Consider the following 18,491-nt stretch of genomic DNA (forward strand, 5'->3'; position numbering starts at 1 on the left):
ACCAAGTTAATTAAACATAGAAATTAAAAATTAGGGATACATTCTCAACTTTTACTAGTCATTTATTCTTTCAAACACCAAGATAAAAGATACAGCTGAGAAGACCTTCTGAGACCCTCTCTGGTTCATTCTCAATGGATGTTTTTCCTACATAATTCAAAGACGTTTTTGCCTACAAAGACTATATCATACTAGTAATTAACCAGAATTCATCTCCAAACTAGCAACAATTTTACTCAGGAAAAAAAGCCAAAGGAAAGAAATCTCAATCAAGAATTCAACCAGTTTTTATAGCCACTTAACTGATGCCTCCCTGAAAAGGGAGGAGACAGTCGAAACTGAAATAGTTAAACTCCATGTAAGCAGGACAGATTTCAACCCACATGTCCCTCCCCAGAAACCTTGAAGTATCCAAAAGAAAGCCTAAAAGCCCGGGCTGAGGGCACCTCCAGCTGCCAGGCGAGCAACCCGGCAACACAAGCACAGGGTGTTGGAAGGAACGAAGGGCCATCAACACGACCAGCCATGAAGATTCTGCTATCAATGGACATCAAGCACAATTCTTTGTCTTTCTTCACACAGACAACAAAAGAAGCTGACCATTTAAAAAAAAAAAAAAAGTTAAAAATGAAAAAGAAAAATTAGCTATAAATCTAAATAAAAAGTAATTGACACCATGTGATAAAAGCTACAGTGCAGTCATTGATTGAGACTATAATCTGTAAACTCCAAAACATCATTTCTCTCTTTACTCTGCAAGTATCCAGCACTATGGGGATACAGAAAATATTCATTGCATATGAAATACTCAAGGGAACGCACACCATTTCCTCTTACACATTTAATCTCTAGGAAAAGAGATGACTAATGGAAATTCATGAACACCAAGGCAGTCTGTAGCCTCGGAGTTAAATCAGTCACTGCCTAAACTGCTACAGTCAATAACTACAATTCACATTTATCATAAAACTCAAAATATCTAAGCTTTACTCTGAGCACAAAATTGAAATAATCTCCCTACTCCCACCCCAACCCAGTGTATTTACCTTAGCCATGACTTCTGGGTCTGGTTCTTCCACGGGGTCAGCCCATTCAACTGTAACTACATTTCCCCATACTTTTACTTTTCCACTCATCAGCCGGCGTCTGGCTTGTGCTGCTGACTTGTGATCCTCATATTCAAGGAAGCAGAACCCCCGATTCTTCTTTTTGTCATCGGGTTGATGATAGAGAATAACGTCCACCAAACCCTCTGTTAAACCAACAGCCAGATATATAAGCCAAAAGCATCCACCACACACCTAAGGCAGACCTAAATCCACTTGTCAACAAGCAAAACTAAGGCAAAAATTAAAGAAACCTTAAAACAAGTCACCAGTTAGCTAATAGACCATTAGGTCAACACAATCAGATATGGAGTGTGGGACAGAAGTTTAACTTTCTCTTTTAATTTTAGAGTCCTAGTAGTATACCACATTAACAGGTTTAACCACATTGATACTTAATATTCTACAGTTTTTTACAGTATTTTAGATAACTTAGCCTCATAATTTTAGTATTATGAAATATCTTAAAAACCAAATTTAACGGAAACCCAAGACAACTAATCGTGAACAAATTTCCTAGACTTACTGTTTCCTGTTTTTGCCAGGAATGAAGATGGTCCCAAACTACTGGTATCCCTCTGGTATCAGTCCTGTGCCCTAGCCTCTTCATACATGTTTATTCTAGGTAATTATCATTCAGATGTATTTTCAGAGACCACATATATTATTATAAAGCTAGCTTTTATTTCTAATCCAGACTTCACCAATATACACGTGTCTGTTGCTGAACATGTCCCCTTAGGACATTTCAAACTTAACACATCCCATACTACACAACCTTGTCCCAGACCTTTCCTTCCTAGACTTCCCTAACAGTGCCATCCACTTGATTTTAAACCAAAAACTAATGAGGAATCTTTGATTTCTTCCCTTGCTTTATCTTTCTTACCCAGTTCCAAATTCATCTACTTCTTTTGATCTCCGCTGCTAAAACCCTTCTCTGGTCTTCTGATCCACAGACAGCCTCAACTAATTTATCAGTTTCTCCTCTTGATTCTTTCTCCAAACTCTCACTCACATAGCAATAATAACATTCTGCAAACACCAAACAGATGTTATTTCCTGATTCAGCCTTCAAGTGCTTTTCCCATCATCTATATAATAAAGTCTAATCTTCTTATATGGACTACAAAAGTCCTGCCTTTTTCATCTCATGCAATCCTACCCCTAATTTTGGCTCTTAACAACAGCTTTCTTTCAATACTGTTAATATTCTGAGTTCCTTCTTGTCTTGGACATTTGGCATGTGCTGTGCTCTGAGAATGGAGCTCCATTTGCTACTGGTATGCTACATCTTCTTAGACCTTGGCTGAAACATCACCTCATCAAGTGGGGCTTCTCCCTTTGTTTCTCCCCTGACCCCAGGTAAGGGGGAAAAAAATATGGTATTAGTGTGGAAACAATGGTCTTACCCACTTTCCTGTAGGCCCTTGACCCTTTGTACCCTAATCAACTAAAATAAAAATAAACAAACAAACAAATAAATAAAATAGAATAGGCTAGGTGACAATGCTGGCACATTGGTATGGATAACAAAGATTTGACATTTTCCAGGCCCAGGATACGTACCAGCTATTAATTGCTTTTCTCCTAGCAGTGTAACACTTAGCTAGGTATTATGCAAAGTCCACAGATGGGAGGAAAGGTTTTACACGCTCATTAATTGGTTATGATATTTTATTTATGATATGTCACAGGTCTTCATTTCCAAAATTATATAGGAAATCCAATGAAGAAATCTGAAACTAATCTTCTTAGCAATTAAATTATATGACAACATGTATTCCTGAATTATTTTAGGGCAACAAAACTGTAGAAGTGCTATATCAAGGCCAAGTTATGATGTAAATGAGATGTAAACCTTAATTGTATTAATTTACTGAGATTTTGGAGCTATTCTTAACAACAGCTGGGAATTACTTCATCCTGACTAACAAAGTAGCCAGCAAATTAAATAAATTTTATTTATATGTTCAGAGTAATAATTTCTTTAACACTGCTATTGAGCTTAGTCTACTCCACCATAATGAATTAAATAAGAAATCCATCTTACTTTAGATGATTTTTGTTTCCTTGAATTTATATACCTAACATATATGTTAGAGTTGTTAAAAAGTAAATTTTATAGTTTTAATTTAAAAATAAATAAATAAATAAAACCAACTCATCAGAAAACCAAGGATAATAGCTATTCTCTAGTTAAATATCCTGTATTTATGCTTTATATGGAATATGTAAAGATTTCTTTGATTTTGGGTTTTTATGTTCTTTCCTAGAACATAGGTTCTGTGAGGACAGGAAGATCTTTTATTCATTGCTTCCCAGCCCATGACACAATGCCAGTGCTTACTTAATAGGCATTTTAACACTTGATGGAGGAATACATAAATGAATATAAAGTCAGGAAAGAGCTGGTAGATAATAAAGTGATGAGCTCAAACAATCCCGACAGTAGCTATATCTGATTAACAAAATTATAACACGTAGTGACAACTGCTATGAAGTGTGATACTAAATTAAGATTTCAGAGTCAGCACAACTTTTGATGACAAGATTCAGAATGTGAACTGGATACCACAGAGCTGAGAAAACAGACTGCAGACAAGGCAGTCACAGAACCAGGCATCTAGTGCCTTGGACATTTCATTCACATGGATGCTAAAAGACCTAATCAGTCCATTCAGGAAAAAAAAAAAAGTAAGCCTGAAGCAAATTTCAGATTAAGCCTAAAACTAGGAAAACAGATGGCGGTTTCAACAAAGGACAAAGGATATGTGTCTGCATGACAAAAATATAAAGGAATAGTTTTTAGAACGGTTGCTAGTAGTCTAAAATGGTATCTTAAAGTCACAGGTAGCATTAACTGTTCCCAATCAGCATTCTTTAAAATGGAATACAAAACAGAATAAAGTTTTGGTACACTATTTTTCATACATAATTGTATACAGGCCTGAGTTATATATTTCTCAATCAATTCCATGGATTTTAAGTTGGAAAATATTAAAACTATGATCTAGACAAGTGAACAGAAACAGCCCGGAAGTGCACCTACGGGGGGAAAGAAGTCTCCACTTCAGCGCCATTGAGTAAAAGCCAGGGTTCAAAGAAAACAAAGTCGTGAAGGGTACACTAAGAACATGAGGAGACAGGGAGCTTGGTCCAGACCACCTCAATGGAGGAAGCAATTATACACATTTTCTTTTTGTAAAAGTATTTGTAAATCTGTCTACAGTATAACAGATTTTCCAGGGTTAATTTCTAAATACATTTTTGTTTTACCTGTGACTTTACTGAATTCTTCCAGGATGTTTTCCTTAGTCTTATTCTTCGGAATGGAGCCAACAAAAAGTCTGTTGTTTGCTACAGAAATGCACACTCCAAGGTGTTTACCAGGGCGGATTTCATAGCTGTCACACTGCAAGGAAGAAAAAAGCCAGAGACCCCAAACCACCCCAAACTCAGAACAAGCTAATCTTACTCTAAAGAATCCAACAATCTGAAGTCAAGCACTGCCTGCTTCACGGACTCACCAAGTTCCCTCAAATTCGCCCTTATATCAACAGATGCTTTAAATTTCACTATTATGGTTTCTTCTTTTAGTCTGCTTTTGCTAACTTTCACTATTCCTTTATACAAAAAAGGACTCATTTCCTTTCAAAAAGTCTTGTTTCACACTTCAGCTGTTATCTTTCTGAAAATTCTTTCCCAGAGTTTCAGAGAAAGTACCTGACTGATCATTTGAGGTCCTTGCGGACGAAATTAGATACAAATCAATCATGGTCAAAATCACAATATATTGAGTGAAACTGTCTCATTAACGCAAACAGAAGAATTTGCACATTCTACACAGAACACAAAATTATAAGCACACAGATTTAAATTGTTAATCAAAAAGTAATACTTAGAATTCACTATAGTGATTAGGCTTTTAACCTTATCCACTGGGGATATGATCTAATAAAATATATTATCATTTAAGAATTAAAGTTTCCAATATATTTGTAAAAGCAAAGTTTTGGAAATTCCTTAATTTTAAATAAACAAGTTTGAAGGCAAAAATACCTAGTAAGAAGTAAAGTCTGGGTAAACGCAGGAGGGCAGTACCTCAGAACCCACCAGTGAGACCAAAGCCTTGGTAAAGGAGTCTACCTATTCTAGAAGGTCTGGAATTACATTAAGTGAGCCATTGGATGCCTGGCAAGAATATGCCAAAAAAAAAAAAAAAAAAAAAAAGACACTGTTATTTTAAGATACTGAGACAGCTGTATCTTGCCATATACAATGAAGACAAAATTTACAGAAATTTCCACTACTACTTCTACTACTCTGTCATAAGCACAAAATGGTAAAAAAAATTCTGGAGACAAGAAATTGCTAGAAGATTGGCTATGAAACAGCAGAGAGAAATATAAAGAGAGAGGACCTAGAAGACTGGCTATGAACAATCAAAGAGAAAGAATAAAGTCAGAGGAGATTCAATGGTTTAGAGATAGCAAAAGTAAGAATTAGAAAATAAAGCAAATATATGCTTAGACCTGGACAAAAAAGAAAAGATTATTATTGAGTATATGAATTGAGTCCAAAGTGACTGCCACCCAAATTCCAACTTTCATACTTTCTGTAGACTCCTAAAGTTGAACAGCAAAACTAAAAACTCAATTAGAATGAAACTTTTGATACCAATAATCTAATGTGTAATGTCTTAAAATCATTACTTTCTAATACACATTGTATTTTGAATGCATTAATTTTACTTTTAGAGCAAAGGTCAGATACCAATTCTGTCAATATTAAAACATTCAAAGCAACAGCTGAAGAAAATGAAGCAATGTTAACTGCAATCATTTTTTCATTGAGTTTACTCTCAAATACAAACATGCTAAACCATGGGTGTTTAATTACTTACCAGTTTAACAGCTTCCTGCGCAGCTTCCTTTCCACAGAAGGTGATAAACGCATACCCGCGGTTCTGACCAGACAGTGGGTCCATCATAAGACGGAGATCCCAAATTGGACCAGCCTTCTCAAAAAGAGGCACCAATTCATCCTCGTATAAATCTCTGGGTATTTTACCAACAAAGACCTGAAATAAAACTCTGTTATTAGAATCCAACATAATCGCTTCTCGGCCTTTTGGCTAAGATCAAGTGTAGAATCCAACATGAGCATTTGCCTTTTGAACTGTAAAGCTTAACTGTCCTTTTTTACATACAGAGGCAGAAGAAGGTAAACAAAGAACAGGAATAATCTGAATCCAGTGACTAACTTACAGAAGCCTAATTTCGCTCATAATGTTCTTAGGGCTTTGTTTGTTGTTGTTTTAAGATTTATTTATTTTTATTGGAAAGACAGATATATAGAGAAGAGAAGAGACAGGAAGATCTTGCATCTGATGAGTCACTCCGCAATGGCTGGAGCTGAGCCAATCCAAAGCCATGAGCCATGAGCCTCATCTGGGACTCCCACATGGGTGCATGGTCCCAAGGCCTTGAGCCATCCTCCACTGCTTTCCCAGGCCACAGTCAGGGAGCTGGATGGGAAACAGGGTTGCAGGGACACAAACCAGTGCCCATATGAGATACCAGTAGATGCAAGGCGAGGACTTTAGCCACAAGGCTACCGCACCAGGCCGAGTTTTCTTTTTTAATACATTTATTTTACTGGAAAAGCAGACTGATGATAAAGACTCATTTGCTAGTTTGCTACCCAAATGAGTCTAACAGCTGGCTGGGCCAGCCAAAGTCAGGAGCCAAGAACTCTATCCTAGTCTCCCACATGGATGGCATTCGCAGAGTTTATCCAAGTACTTGGCACTCTTCCGCTGCTTTCTCAGACACATTAGCAGGGAGCTGGATTACCTGGGACTCACACTGACGTTCTGATATGGGACGGCAACATTGCAAGCAATAGTTTAACATACCGGGCCACAATGTCAGCCTAAACTTCAGAATTATCAACAGGGGCCCGGCGCGGTGGCGCAAGTGGTTAAGGTCCTCGCCTTGCACCCCTGGGATCCCATATGGGCACCGGTTCTAATCCCAGCAGGCGCCCCGCTTCCCTTCCAGCTCCCTGCCTGTGGCCCGGGAAAGCAGTCGAGGACGGCCCAAAGCCTTGGGACCCTGCACCCGTGTGGGAGACCTGGAGGAAGTTCCTGGATCCTGGCTTCAGATCGGCATAGCATCGGCCGTTGCGGCTCACTTGGGGAGTGAATCATTGGACGGAAGATTTTCCTCTCTGTCTCTCCTCTCTGTATATCTGCCTTTCCAATAAAAAAAAAATAATAAAAATAAATCTTTAAAAAAAAAAAAAGAATTATCAACAAAGAACAATAATGGAAACTAACAAGAGTACCTAGATTTGTACTAACAATTAAAATTTTTGAATACTTATGATTTCTATTTTTTCCCAAAAAACAGAGAAAAGGGCATATCTGTGTCTCCACAGAAAAATGATAAAACTATAAAGACTGACATAACTATATCTAAGTTTTCTCAACTCACATCTTAGCCATTTTTCAGAATCTCCAGAATTTCTGTTCCTCTCTATCAAAATAGCAAATTTGGGCCCAGCACCATGGTATAGTAGTTTGAGCCTCCATTTGTAGCGCTACCAGCCTATATACCTCCTGGTTCATGTCTCAGCTGCTCTACTTCCAAGCCAGCTCCCTAAGCAACAGGGAAAGCCTTGAAAGATAATCCAAATCCTTAGGTCCCACATCCTTATGGGAGACAAGCTTCAGGCTCCTGGCTTCGGACCAGCTCAGATACGGCCATTGCCACCATTTAGGGAGTGAGCCAATGGATGGAAGATCTCTCCTTTCTCTATAAATCTTTAAAATTAAAATACTTAACATATTAAACATTTAACATATTAAAGACATGAAAACCCTCTCTGCCTAATAATTTATGATCAGTTTTAAGCATAAAATTATGCAGTGATAGTCAAATTATAATATACTAGAGAGGGTATTAAAGTATCATGCTTAAGTCCCCATGTGGGCTGCCCACAGCCCATATTGGAGCACATGGTTCAAATCCTAGCTGCTGCTCCACTTTCAATTGAATTTCATGCTGATGTGCAAGCTCAGAGAGAGGAGGAGATCAAGGACTTAGTCTGTCACACTCCACTGAGTGCCAGATTCTTGGCTGCAGCCTAATCGAGCTCTGGCTGGTATTGCATTGGGGGAAATGAGTCTCTCTGCCTTTCAAATAAGCAAAATGAAAACAGTAAAAAGTTTTCAAAGTTAAAATATATATGTATATATGTATACAGTAGTGATAAATCAAATTAAAAGTCAAAAGGGGCCAGGGTTTTATTTGTTGATTTTTTTAAACTTATTTTTATTGAAAAGGCAGGATCTACAAAGAAAAAGAGACATATCTTTCATCCACTTGTTCACTTCCCAAAGTGGCCGTAATGGCTGGAGCTGAGCCAATCAGAAACCAGAAGCTTCTTCTGGGTCTCCCACAGCAATGCAGGGTCCCAAGACTTTGGGCCGTCCTCCACTGCTTTCCCAGGCCACAGTCAGGGAGCTGGATGGGAAGTGGAGCAGCCAGGACACAAAACAGATGCATGTATTGGATTCCAGCACTTAAAGGGGAAGGACTAGCTAATTGAGTCAAAGTACCAGACCAGGGTACCAGGGGCGACTGTTCTGGCACAGTAGTTTTAAGTCAATGCTTATGTCTCCAGCACCCCATATCAGAGTGCCAGTTTGGGACTAGCTTCTCTGCTTCTGAGATTCTTAGGAAGGCAGCAGAAGCCACCCAAGCATGTGGGTCCCAGATACCCATATGGGAGACCTGCATGGAACTCTGGCTGCTAAATTTGGCCCGGCCTAGCCCTGGCTATTACAGGCATTTGGGGAATGAAGCAGTGAGGAGAAGCCACCTCTACTACTCTGCCTTTGAAATAACTAAATCAACAGTTATTCCAGCAATTCTTTACGGTTGCCAATCCTCACTAAATATTCTAAGATCATTTTGGCATTGTTATCCTCATAGTCTTTACTTACTTGCCCATTTCTTTTTTCTACCTTCTTTAGAAAACAAGCTGCGTATCTTTTTTCCCCCTTCAGTCCTATCTTAGTAAACCCCACCTTTCTCCCCGATTTCTTGTGTCTTCACAAAATTCAAACTTAGTTTAACAACCAAACACATAATTTAACATTCCAAGACACACATTAGTCTAATATTTGGTAGCTTTCACAGGTAAATGTTTTAAACAAGTAGAAAGACTGGAGAAATGATAATGGATCATAGATATCATTTAAAAAGTTGAAAGATTTTGGATGTATTCATAAAGAAATCATAAATATTTGAAGATATAGATAGGCTTAACCGACTTGAACATTTTCTCAAACATCACCTGGGTTCCCACTAATCCAAACAATCCCCGTCAGCTATATAAAGAACTTCTGGGAGCCAGCACTGCACTATTAACAGGCTAGGCCTCTGCCTGCAACAGTGCCTCACATACGGACACCTATTCAAGTTACTATCCACTTCCAATCGAGCTCACTGCTACACTGTCTGGGAAAAGCAGTGAGCGCTGCTCCAAGTCCGTGGGCTCCTGCACCCACATGGGAGACGTGAAGAAGCTCCTAGCACTGACCTGGCCCAGCCCAAGCTGCTGCAGCCATCTCAGCAGTGGACCAGAGGATGGCAGATCTCTTTCCCTCTCAACCTAACTCCGTCTTTCAAATTAAAATAGTAGATCTTTAAAAAACAATTACAAAGGGGCCTGGCGGCGTGGCCTAGCGGCTAAAGTCCTCACCTTGAGCACACTGGGATCCCATATGGGCGCTGGTTCTAGTCCTGGCAGCCCCACTTCCCATCCAGCTCCCTGCTTGTGGCCTGGGAAAGCAGTCGAGGATGGCCCAAGGCCTTGGGACCCTGCACCCATGTGGGAGACCTGGAAGAAGTTTCTGGATCCTGGCTTCGGATTGGCATAGCATCGGCCATTGCGCTCACTTGAGGGGTGAATCATCGGATGGAAGATCTTCCTCTCTGTCTCTCCTCCTCTCTGTATATCTGACTTTCCAATAAATAAATAAATCTTTAAAAAAAAATTTAAAAGATTCTTAACAAAATAAAACTTTTCAACATAAAATGCCTCTTTCTGATCACTCATGCAGTTATTTACAACACATATAGTCAGGATTTAAAAGCTACAGAGAAATATAAATAAGACAACTACAAAAATATGTCTCTCAAACTTTAACTTTTTAATAACTGGGGCCAACATTGTGGCACAGCAAGTAACGCTGCCCCCTGCAGTGCCAGCATCCCACACAGATGCCCATTCAAGCCCTGATTACTCCAGTTCCAATCCAAGTGCTATTGCACTTGGGAAAAGTAGAGGAGGATGCACCAAGTCCATAAGCCCCTGTCACTCGCATAGGAGACCCTGAACAAGGTCCTGGCTCCTGGTTCTGGCTCTGGCCTGGCCCAGCCCTGGCTACTGCCTCCATCTGCAGTAGAAAATTAATTTCTCTCACTTTCCCTCTCTCTCTCTCTCTCCTGCCCTCTTCCTTCCTCTCCCATATCTCTTAACTGTGGCTTTCAGATAAGTAAATAGTTGGGAAAAAATTAATAAGTATAACAAAACACAAAAGAAACAAAAACCAAAACCTCACATCAACAATTGTTCTCAATCAAAACCAATTTATTTATTACATGTATCAGCAACAAAATACATTTAAAAAGTCCATTTTCCAAGCTGATTTTTAACAAATAAAGATCAATCTAATGAAACTGAACCTAATGGGTGGAATCTAATAAAACTTTACATTAGACTCTCATTTTAATAAATTACTTAATAGGAATGGCTCAGGCTGGTAATTTCACACAAAGATACTGCTGCAACAACATCTGCTCTACACAAGAACATTAATGATACAGAACACTGCATCTTTCTCCTAAGCATAGTGCAGTAGAAACATGAACACATCAAAAAGCTTACAGAGGCTGGTGTAATGGCTCATTGGCTAATCCTCCACCTCTAAGTGCCAGGATCCCATATGGGTGCTGGTTCATATCCCGGCTGCTTCACTTTCTCTGCTTATGGCCTGGGAAAGCAGTGAAGATGGCCCAATGCCTTGGGATCCTGCACCTGCATGGTAGACCCGGATGAAGCTCCAAGCTTCAGATGGGCTCAACTCCAGCAGCTAGAGCCAGGGGATGGAAGATCTTTCTCTCTCTCCTGTTTGTGGATTGACCTATCCATTAAAATAAGTCTTTAAATTAAATTTTTAAAAAATCTTACAGAGCAATCAAAAGATAAGTTTATTTCTGCATTGGAAATTTTTAAGTCCCTGCTCATGAAGAGTCTTCAGAAAGTCCAAGGAAAGCTTACTTCCAAGCAATTATGCAGCATCCAAAACTCCTTTGGCACAAAGTAAACACATATGGAACAGTGACATAGCAGAGTAAAGTGAACCACCCACTGGTTCACTCCAGGCCAGGCAAAAGCCAAGAGCCAGAACTCCATCTAAGCATCCTTCATGGCAGATGGGGTTCTAAGCACTCTGGCCCTCCTCCACAGCCACAACAGAGACATGAGTCAGGAACCGACTCAAAGAGTCGCTGGGGACCAGCATGTTGGCAGAGCACGTGAAGCTGCTGCCTATAACTGACATTATATATGTGCACTGGTCCAAGTCCTGCCTGTTCCTCTTCCACCAGCTTCCTGCTCGTGTGCCTGAGAAAGGGGATGGCCTAAAGTCCCTGGTTTCTTGCACCCATGTGGGAGACCTTCAAGAAGCTCCTGGCTCTGGCTTTGGATAGGCCCAGCTCCAGCCCTGCATCCATTCTGCAGATCAAGATCTCCATCTTTTGCTCTAAACCTCAATTTAGCACTCTCTCATTCTAACTCTTAAATAAATAAGTAAATAATAAGGGGGAAAAAAAGCGCAGCCGGGATTTGAACAAGCACCCTGGTATGGGATGCCAACATTGCAAGCTTAACCTCCTACCCACAATAAAGGTTCATTCCACAACCTGTTTGAAGTTTCATCTTTTAAAACTAGCACGGTAACGACTGGTTCCTAGATAAACCAATAGTTAAAAAGACACACTGGATTTAGCTTTCCTTCTCTTTCTGCCTTTCAAATACACACATACATAAACACTAAAAACAAATCTCCCGGGCCCAGCACAGTAGCCTAGCAGCTTAATCCTCTCCTTGAGTGCCAGGATCCCATATAGGCACCAGTTCTAATCCTGGCAGCCTTGCCTTCCCATCCAGCTCCCTGTTTGTGGCCTGGGAAAGCAGTGGAGGACGGCCCAAAGCCTTGGGACGCTGCAGCCTTGTGGGAGACCTAGAAGAGGCTCCTGACTTTGGACCGGCTCAGCTCCAGCCGTTGTGGCTGCTTAGGGAGTGAACCATTGGACGGAAGATCTTCTTTTCTGTCTCTCCTCCTCTCTGCATATCTGACTTTCCAATTAAAAAAATAAATAAATCTTAAAAAAAAAAAAATCCTCACGATTATGTTCATAAATGAAATTAGGAATAAGTTTAACATCTTCATGCCTATAAATCATTGTGAAATAATTATTAACTAACTTTGCACTAGGTTGTTATTCGGTAATATGAATCATACCAAGTATTAGAATTAATTCTTATTAAAGAGTTAAAAATTAGTCAAAAGAGAACTGGCATAGTGTTATGGGGTAAAACAATGCTAGCACCCCAGATGGTACCAGTTCGAGTCCAAGCTGCTCTACTTTCGATTCAGCTTCCTGCTAATGCACCTTGGAAAGCAGTGGAAGAAGATCCAGGTGCTTGGGCACCCATGTGTAGACCTGGAAGCTCAGCTGTAGCAGTGATTTGGGGAGTAAATCAGAATGTAGAAGATCTCTCTCCCTCTCCCTTTCAAATAAACAAATCTTAAAAGGAAAAACAAGCAAACAAAAAAAGACCCAGCATAGTAGCCTAATGGTTAAAGTCTTCGCCTTGCATAAATCAAGACCAAGAGCAGATGGAGGATCCTTCTCTCTGTAAATCTGACTTTCCAAGAAAAATAAATAAAACTTTATAAAAAAGATTGAAGAAAGCAAGGGCCAGCATGATGGCTCAACTAGCTAACTCTCTACCAGCAAGCACCAGCATTCAGTAGGCACCAGTCTGGGTCCAGCTGCTCCACTTTCAATGCTACTCCCCATTTATGACCTCCGAAAGCAGCGGTTATCCCAAAGCCTTAGGCCCTACAACCACATGGGTGAGCTGGCTCCTGGCTTTGGGTCAGCTAAGCTCTAGGAGTTGTCACCATTTTGGGAGTGACAGAAAAACTCTCTCCCTTTTTATAACTCTTTTAAGTAAAATAAATACCACCTTTAAAAAAAAAAAAAGAAGAATGGCATAAAAGTTACAGTTTTAATCTATTTTACATAGGGGTTTATGGTTTTTTTTTAAAGATTTTTTTTTTTTAATTGGAAAGGCAGATATACAGAGAGGAGAGACAGAGAGGAAGATCTTCCATCCGATGATTCACTCCCCAAGTGAGCGCAACAGGCCGATGCTATGCTGGTCCGAAGCCAGGAGCCTCTTCCGGGTCTCCCACGCGGGTGCAGGGTCCCAAAGCTTTGGGCCGTCCTTGACTGCTTTCCCGGGCCACATGCAGGGAGCTGGAAGGGAAGAGGGGCCGCCGGGATTAGAACCGGCGCCCATATGGGATCCCGGGCGTGCAAGGCAAGGACCTTAACCACTTGTGCCACCGCGCCGGGCCCGGGGTTTATCTTTTAAAAAAAAAATCCTGGTTCTGGACCCAGGGCAATGACTCAGTGGCTAAATCCTTGCCTTATAAGTGCCAAAATTCCATATGAGCTTTAGTTTGTGTCCTGGTTGCTCCACTTTCCATCCAGCTTCCTGCTTGTGGCCTGAAAAAGCAATAGAGGATGGCCAAGGCCTTGGGACCCTGCACCTGTGTGGGAGACCCGGAAGAAGCTCCTAGCTTCTGGCTTCTGGCTTTGGAGTGCCTCAGCTTTGGCCATTGGGGCCAATTGGAGAGTGAGCCAGAGGCCAGAAAATCTTCCTCTCCGTTTCTCCTTCTCTATGTAAATCTGCCTTTCCAATAAAAATAAATGAACAACCTCAAAAAAAAAAAATCCTGATGCTAACCACAAAATTAAAAATCAAATAACAAAACAAAAAAAATGATGCAGGCATTCAAATGAGAAAACTGAACCACATTTCCACATTGGTTTTAACAACTATATAGAATTCTGGGCAGTGAAGGTCCCAGTTGAGACACCCTTTCCCATATGAGGGTGCCCGAGTATGAATCCCAACTTCTCTGATTCCAGCTTCCTGCTAAATATGTACCCTGGGAGACAGCAAGTGGTTGGCCCCAACAGTTGGGCTCCTCTCACCCACACTGGAAATCCAAACTGAGTTCTGGGCCTTGGCCAGTCAAATAAAAATATTTTTTTTATATAAAGCAAAATATATAACAAAAAGAAAAACACGGTTTCAAAAGTATTCATGGCAGAAGTAAACACTAAAGATAACAGGGGAGGCGTTAATGAGAGGACCAGATAATCAAAGCAATATTCATCTATATCCTGCATTTCGTCAATGACATTTGCTTCCAGAGAATCCTAGATGGCTCACACTTCCAATTCTGATGCAATCAACCTTGCATAACATTAAGTATCATATTGTCTGTTTTTTTAAGCTTGTTTTTATCTATTTGAATAGAGACACAGGTAATTTTTCTTTCAGTGTTCACTGTTAATGCCTGCGACAGCTATGGCTGGGCCGTGCTGAAGACCGGAGCTGGGAACTCCAACCAGGTCTCCCACACAGGAGGAGGGGACAAGGCGCGGCCTTACAGGGTGTTCACCTGTAGAGGTGGATCGGTGCAGAAGCAAAACTCATTCCCACAAACTCAGACACAGGACACGGGCATGCCAAGACTAACAAGTTCAGCCTCCTTACCGCAAACCCCAAAATCACCATTTGTAGATTGACTCATCTATCAATAAAAATGCTTTGAATTCTTTTCACTCCTTTTTTAATGTTAAATATTAGGAATACTGAACTATTAAATATTAAAAAAAAAAAAAGACTAGGACCTGGTGTGGTAGTCTAGTGGCTAAAGTCCTCGCCTTGCACATACCAGGATCCCATTTGGGATCCGGTTCTAATCCTGGCAGTTCCACTTCCCATCCAGCTCCCTGCTTGTGGCCTGGGAAAGAAGTTGAGGATGGCCCAAAAGCCTTGGGACCCTGCACCCGTGTGGGAGACCTGGAGGAAGTTCCTAACTCCTGGCTTTGGATCAGTGCAGCACCGGCCATTGTGATCCCTTGTGGAGTGAATCATTGCATAGAAGATCTTCCTCTCTGTCTCTCCTCCTCTGTGTATCTGATTAAGAGCACGACATTCATAACAATTTCCATGAGATATTGTTGTTTCCTTTAAATTTATCCAGGCAGGAGCCTGAATAAATGAAGACTTTTTAGAACTCTACTAAGTAGCTAATAAGACCTCCTAATATTTAATTCAAATAAATAAATACTTAATACCAACGAAATTTTTTGTTCTTCTTCTTTTAAGATTTATTTATTTTTATTACAAAGTCAGATATACAGAGAGGAGGAGAGACAGAGAGGAAGATATTCCGTCCAATGGTTCACTCCCCAAATTGTCACATTAGCAGCAGCTGCATTGATCTGAAGTCAGGAGCCTGGAGCTTCCTCGTGCATACAAGATGCCAAGACTTTTGGCTTCCTTGACTGCTTTCCCAGGCCACAAGCAGGGAGCTGGATGGGAAGCAGGGCCACAGGGATTAGAACCGGCGCCCATATGGGATCCCAGCGCATTCAAGGTGAGGACTTCAGCTACTAGGCTATTGTGCCAAGCCCGGAAGTATTTCTTTATGCACCAACATACTGAAATGTTTTCTGATTCCACATCCTTGCCTTGTGCAACCCATCGCCACCAATGTCTTTCTGCACACACACCAGTTTTCAGGCTGTGTGAGGCCAACAAAACTCCTTAGATGGCCACAATGGCCAAGGTTGGGCCAGAAGTGTCATCTGACTCTCCCACAAGGTAGCAGGGAACCAAATACCCAAGCCATCTTCCATGGCTCTTCCTTCCCAGGTCACCAGCGGAAGCTGCATCAGTGAGGCAGCCAGGATATGAACTGGAGCTCATATGGGATGTTCACATTGCAGGAAGCAGCTTTACCCAGTATGCCACACCAATCCCTCTATATTTCTTTTTTTTTTTTTTAGATTTTTAAATTTTTATTACAAAGCCGGATATACAGAGAGGAAGGTCTTTTGTCCGATGATTCACTCCCCAAGTGAGCGCAACAGTCAGTGCTGTGCTGATCCTAAGCCCCGAGTCAGAAACTTTCTCCAGGTCTCCCACACGGCTGCAGCGTCCCAACGCTCTGGGCAGTCCTTGACTGCTCTCCCAGGCCACAAGCAGGGAGCTGGATGGGAAGTGGAGCTGCCAGGATTAGAACCGGATCCCAAATGGGATCCTGGTGTGTTCAAGGCGAGGACTTTAGCCACTAAGCCACCATGCCGGGCCCAATCCCTCTATATTTCTTAAGGGATTTGGTTAACAAGATTATCCTTGCCCAGGTTAGCAGCAAACACAGGAATGAATTACAAAAATACAATAGCTGGGCCCAGTGCAATAGCGTAGTGGTTAAAGTCCTCACCTTGAACACGCTGGGCCCAAAGCCTTGGGACCCTGCACCCGTGAGAGAGACCTGGAAGAAGCTCCTGGCTCAGTTCCAGCCATTGCGGCCACTTGGGGAGTAAACCATCGGTCGGAAGATCTTTCTCTCTGTCTCTCCTCCTCCCTGTATATCTGCCTTTCCAATAAAAATAAATCCTAAAAAAAAAAAGCTAAACTTCAAAAGGAATTAAGTATTTCCCCATCCCACAGTAGACTATTAAAACTTTAGCAAAAAAAGCTAGAACACTTACCTCTGTTCCAATTCCAGGCTGCACACCTGAGTACACACTGTCTGGTGGGGGCCCGCCATACTTCCTCTGTCCTGTGGTCACATCCAGAGTATAACCAGTCCTTTCAAGTAACGCCTAGAGATAATTACACATGTGTTTATACTTAAATACATAATTACACACACATGAATTAATACATTATTTTCAAAAAGGCATTCCTAAAGGTCAAAATTCACCCTGGTTCTTATTCATTTTACTGTTCCTTTCTACGCCTACAATGAGAAGAGTTGCAGACAAACTCAATCTCCAGGACTATCACCTTATGTTATAAATGAGAACAGGAAAAAAAATGAGCAGCTAAAAAATTCTACATGAATTGACCCATGCTGTCTGAATTTAGGTATGAATGGTACCCCTCATTTTTCACTCCTTCACTTAAAAATTAGACTTCTCGTGTCTCTCACTGCCATTATACAAGTGATTCTTGAGAATTAAGATGCCCTCTAGCCTTACAAAAATCAGAAGTCTATGGCTGGTGCCGTGGTACAGTGCATTAAGCTGTCACCTATGAAATCAGAACCCCATATGGGCACTAGCCACTCTGCTTCTCATTCAGCTCCCGACTAATACATGTCCAGAAAGCAGTGGAAGATGGTTCACATGCCTGGGCCCCCGTCCCCCATGTGGGAGACACAGATGTAGTTATAAGCTCCTGGTTTCCACCTAACCCAGCCCTGGCCAGTGATGCCACTTGGGGAGTAAATCAGCTAAGATCTCTGTCTGCGTCTGGAACTCTGCCTTCCACATAAATAAATCCTGTGAGGCAGGGGAGGAAGTCCTACTTCCCATCCTCATTTCCTATTGCTCCCATCCACCTTGCTGCTTGTTAGTCTACTGTAATCAAAGTTCCATTAAGTTCCAAAGTTTAGCCTTTGTTTGACCTTGTATTCATTTCATATTCATGCTACTTCAGAGGAATCAGACAATCTCCTAACAGTAAGGACTCAAAATATCTGGCAATTAACAAATGAATATATTCAGTTTTCAAGCCAACAAAACCATGTTTCCTGATTACCAACCTTCCTCAGAAGCACGTTGTTGGATATTAAAGCAAATCATAGGAAAGATAATGTGCTTGTCCTCACAGAGCTTACACCACCCAAGGCAACACTCCTTTCTTTGGAAGGCTCAGGTAAGATACCAGGGCCACCAGAGAAATGCAATCCACCAAGACAGCGCATTACATCCACACTTAGAATTCCAATGAGTCCCCAGGGATGCATGCCTGAGGCCTTCCAACTTCTACCTGTGACTCAAACACAGTTCTCTAGTTTTAGACACAAAAATCTGTGTAACATAAAATACATACCAAGTATACCACTTATGCATAATTTGTGTGACATGTAAACATATACTGAATCTATACTATATGCCTTTTCTAGAACTAAGAGCCAATGCC

General features: G+C 41.1%; 1 protein-coding gene across 12 annotated transcripts in view; it reads right to left on the reverse strand.

Moving 5' to 3' along the window:
• The window catches only part of HNRNPR (heterogeneous nuclear ribonucleoprotein R), a 38,467-nt gene that overhangs the window by 12,729 nt on the left and 7,247 nt on the right, over nucleotides 1-18,491 (reverse strand). For 5 of the 12 annotated variants that reach the window (XM_040979517.1, XM_040979521.1, XM_040979513.1 and 2 more), the window contains 4 exons: nucleotides 17,054-17,167; nucleotides 6,013-6,189; nucleotides 4,386-4,521; nucleotides 1,047-1,261 (listed from right to left, as the gene is read on the reverse strand). In XM_040979517.1, the coding sequence (XP_040835451.1) occupies nucleotides 1,047-1,261; nucleotides 4,386-4,521; nucleotides 6,013-6,189; nucleotides 17,054-17,167 (642 nt within the window). Of the gene's footprint in view, nucleotides 1-1,046; nucleotides 1,264-4,385; nucleotides 4,522-6,012; nucleotides 6,190-17,053; nucleotides 17,168-18,491 lie in introns of all 12 variants that reach the window. The other 7 variants (XM_040979522.1, XM_040979520.1, XM_040979518.1 and 4 more) reach the window with 5 other exon arrangements.

Source organism: Ochotona curzoniae, unplaced genomic scaffold, assembly GCF_017591425.1.
Source record: "Ochotona curzoniae isolate NIBS_2020 unplaced genomic scaffold, NIBS_Ocur_1.0 contig_3255, whole genome shotgun sequence".
NCBI lineage: Eukaryota > Metazoa > Chordata > Mammalia > Lagomorpha > Ochotonidae > Ochotona > Ochotona curzoniae.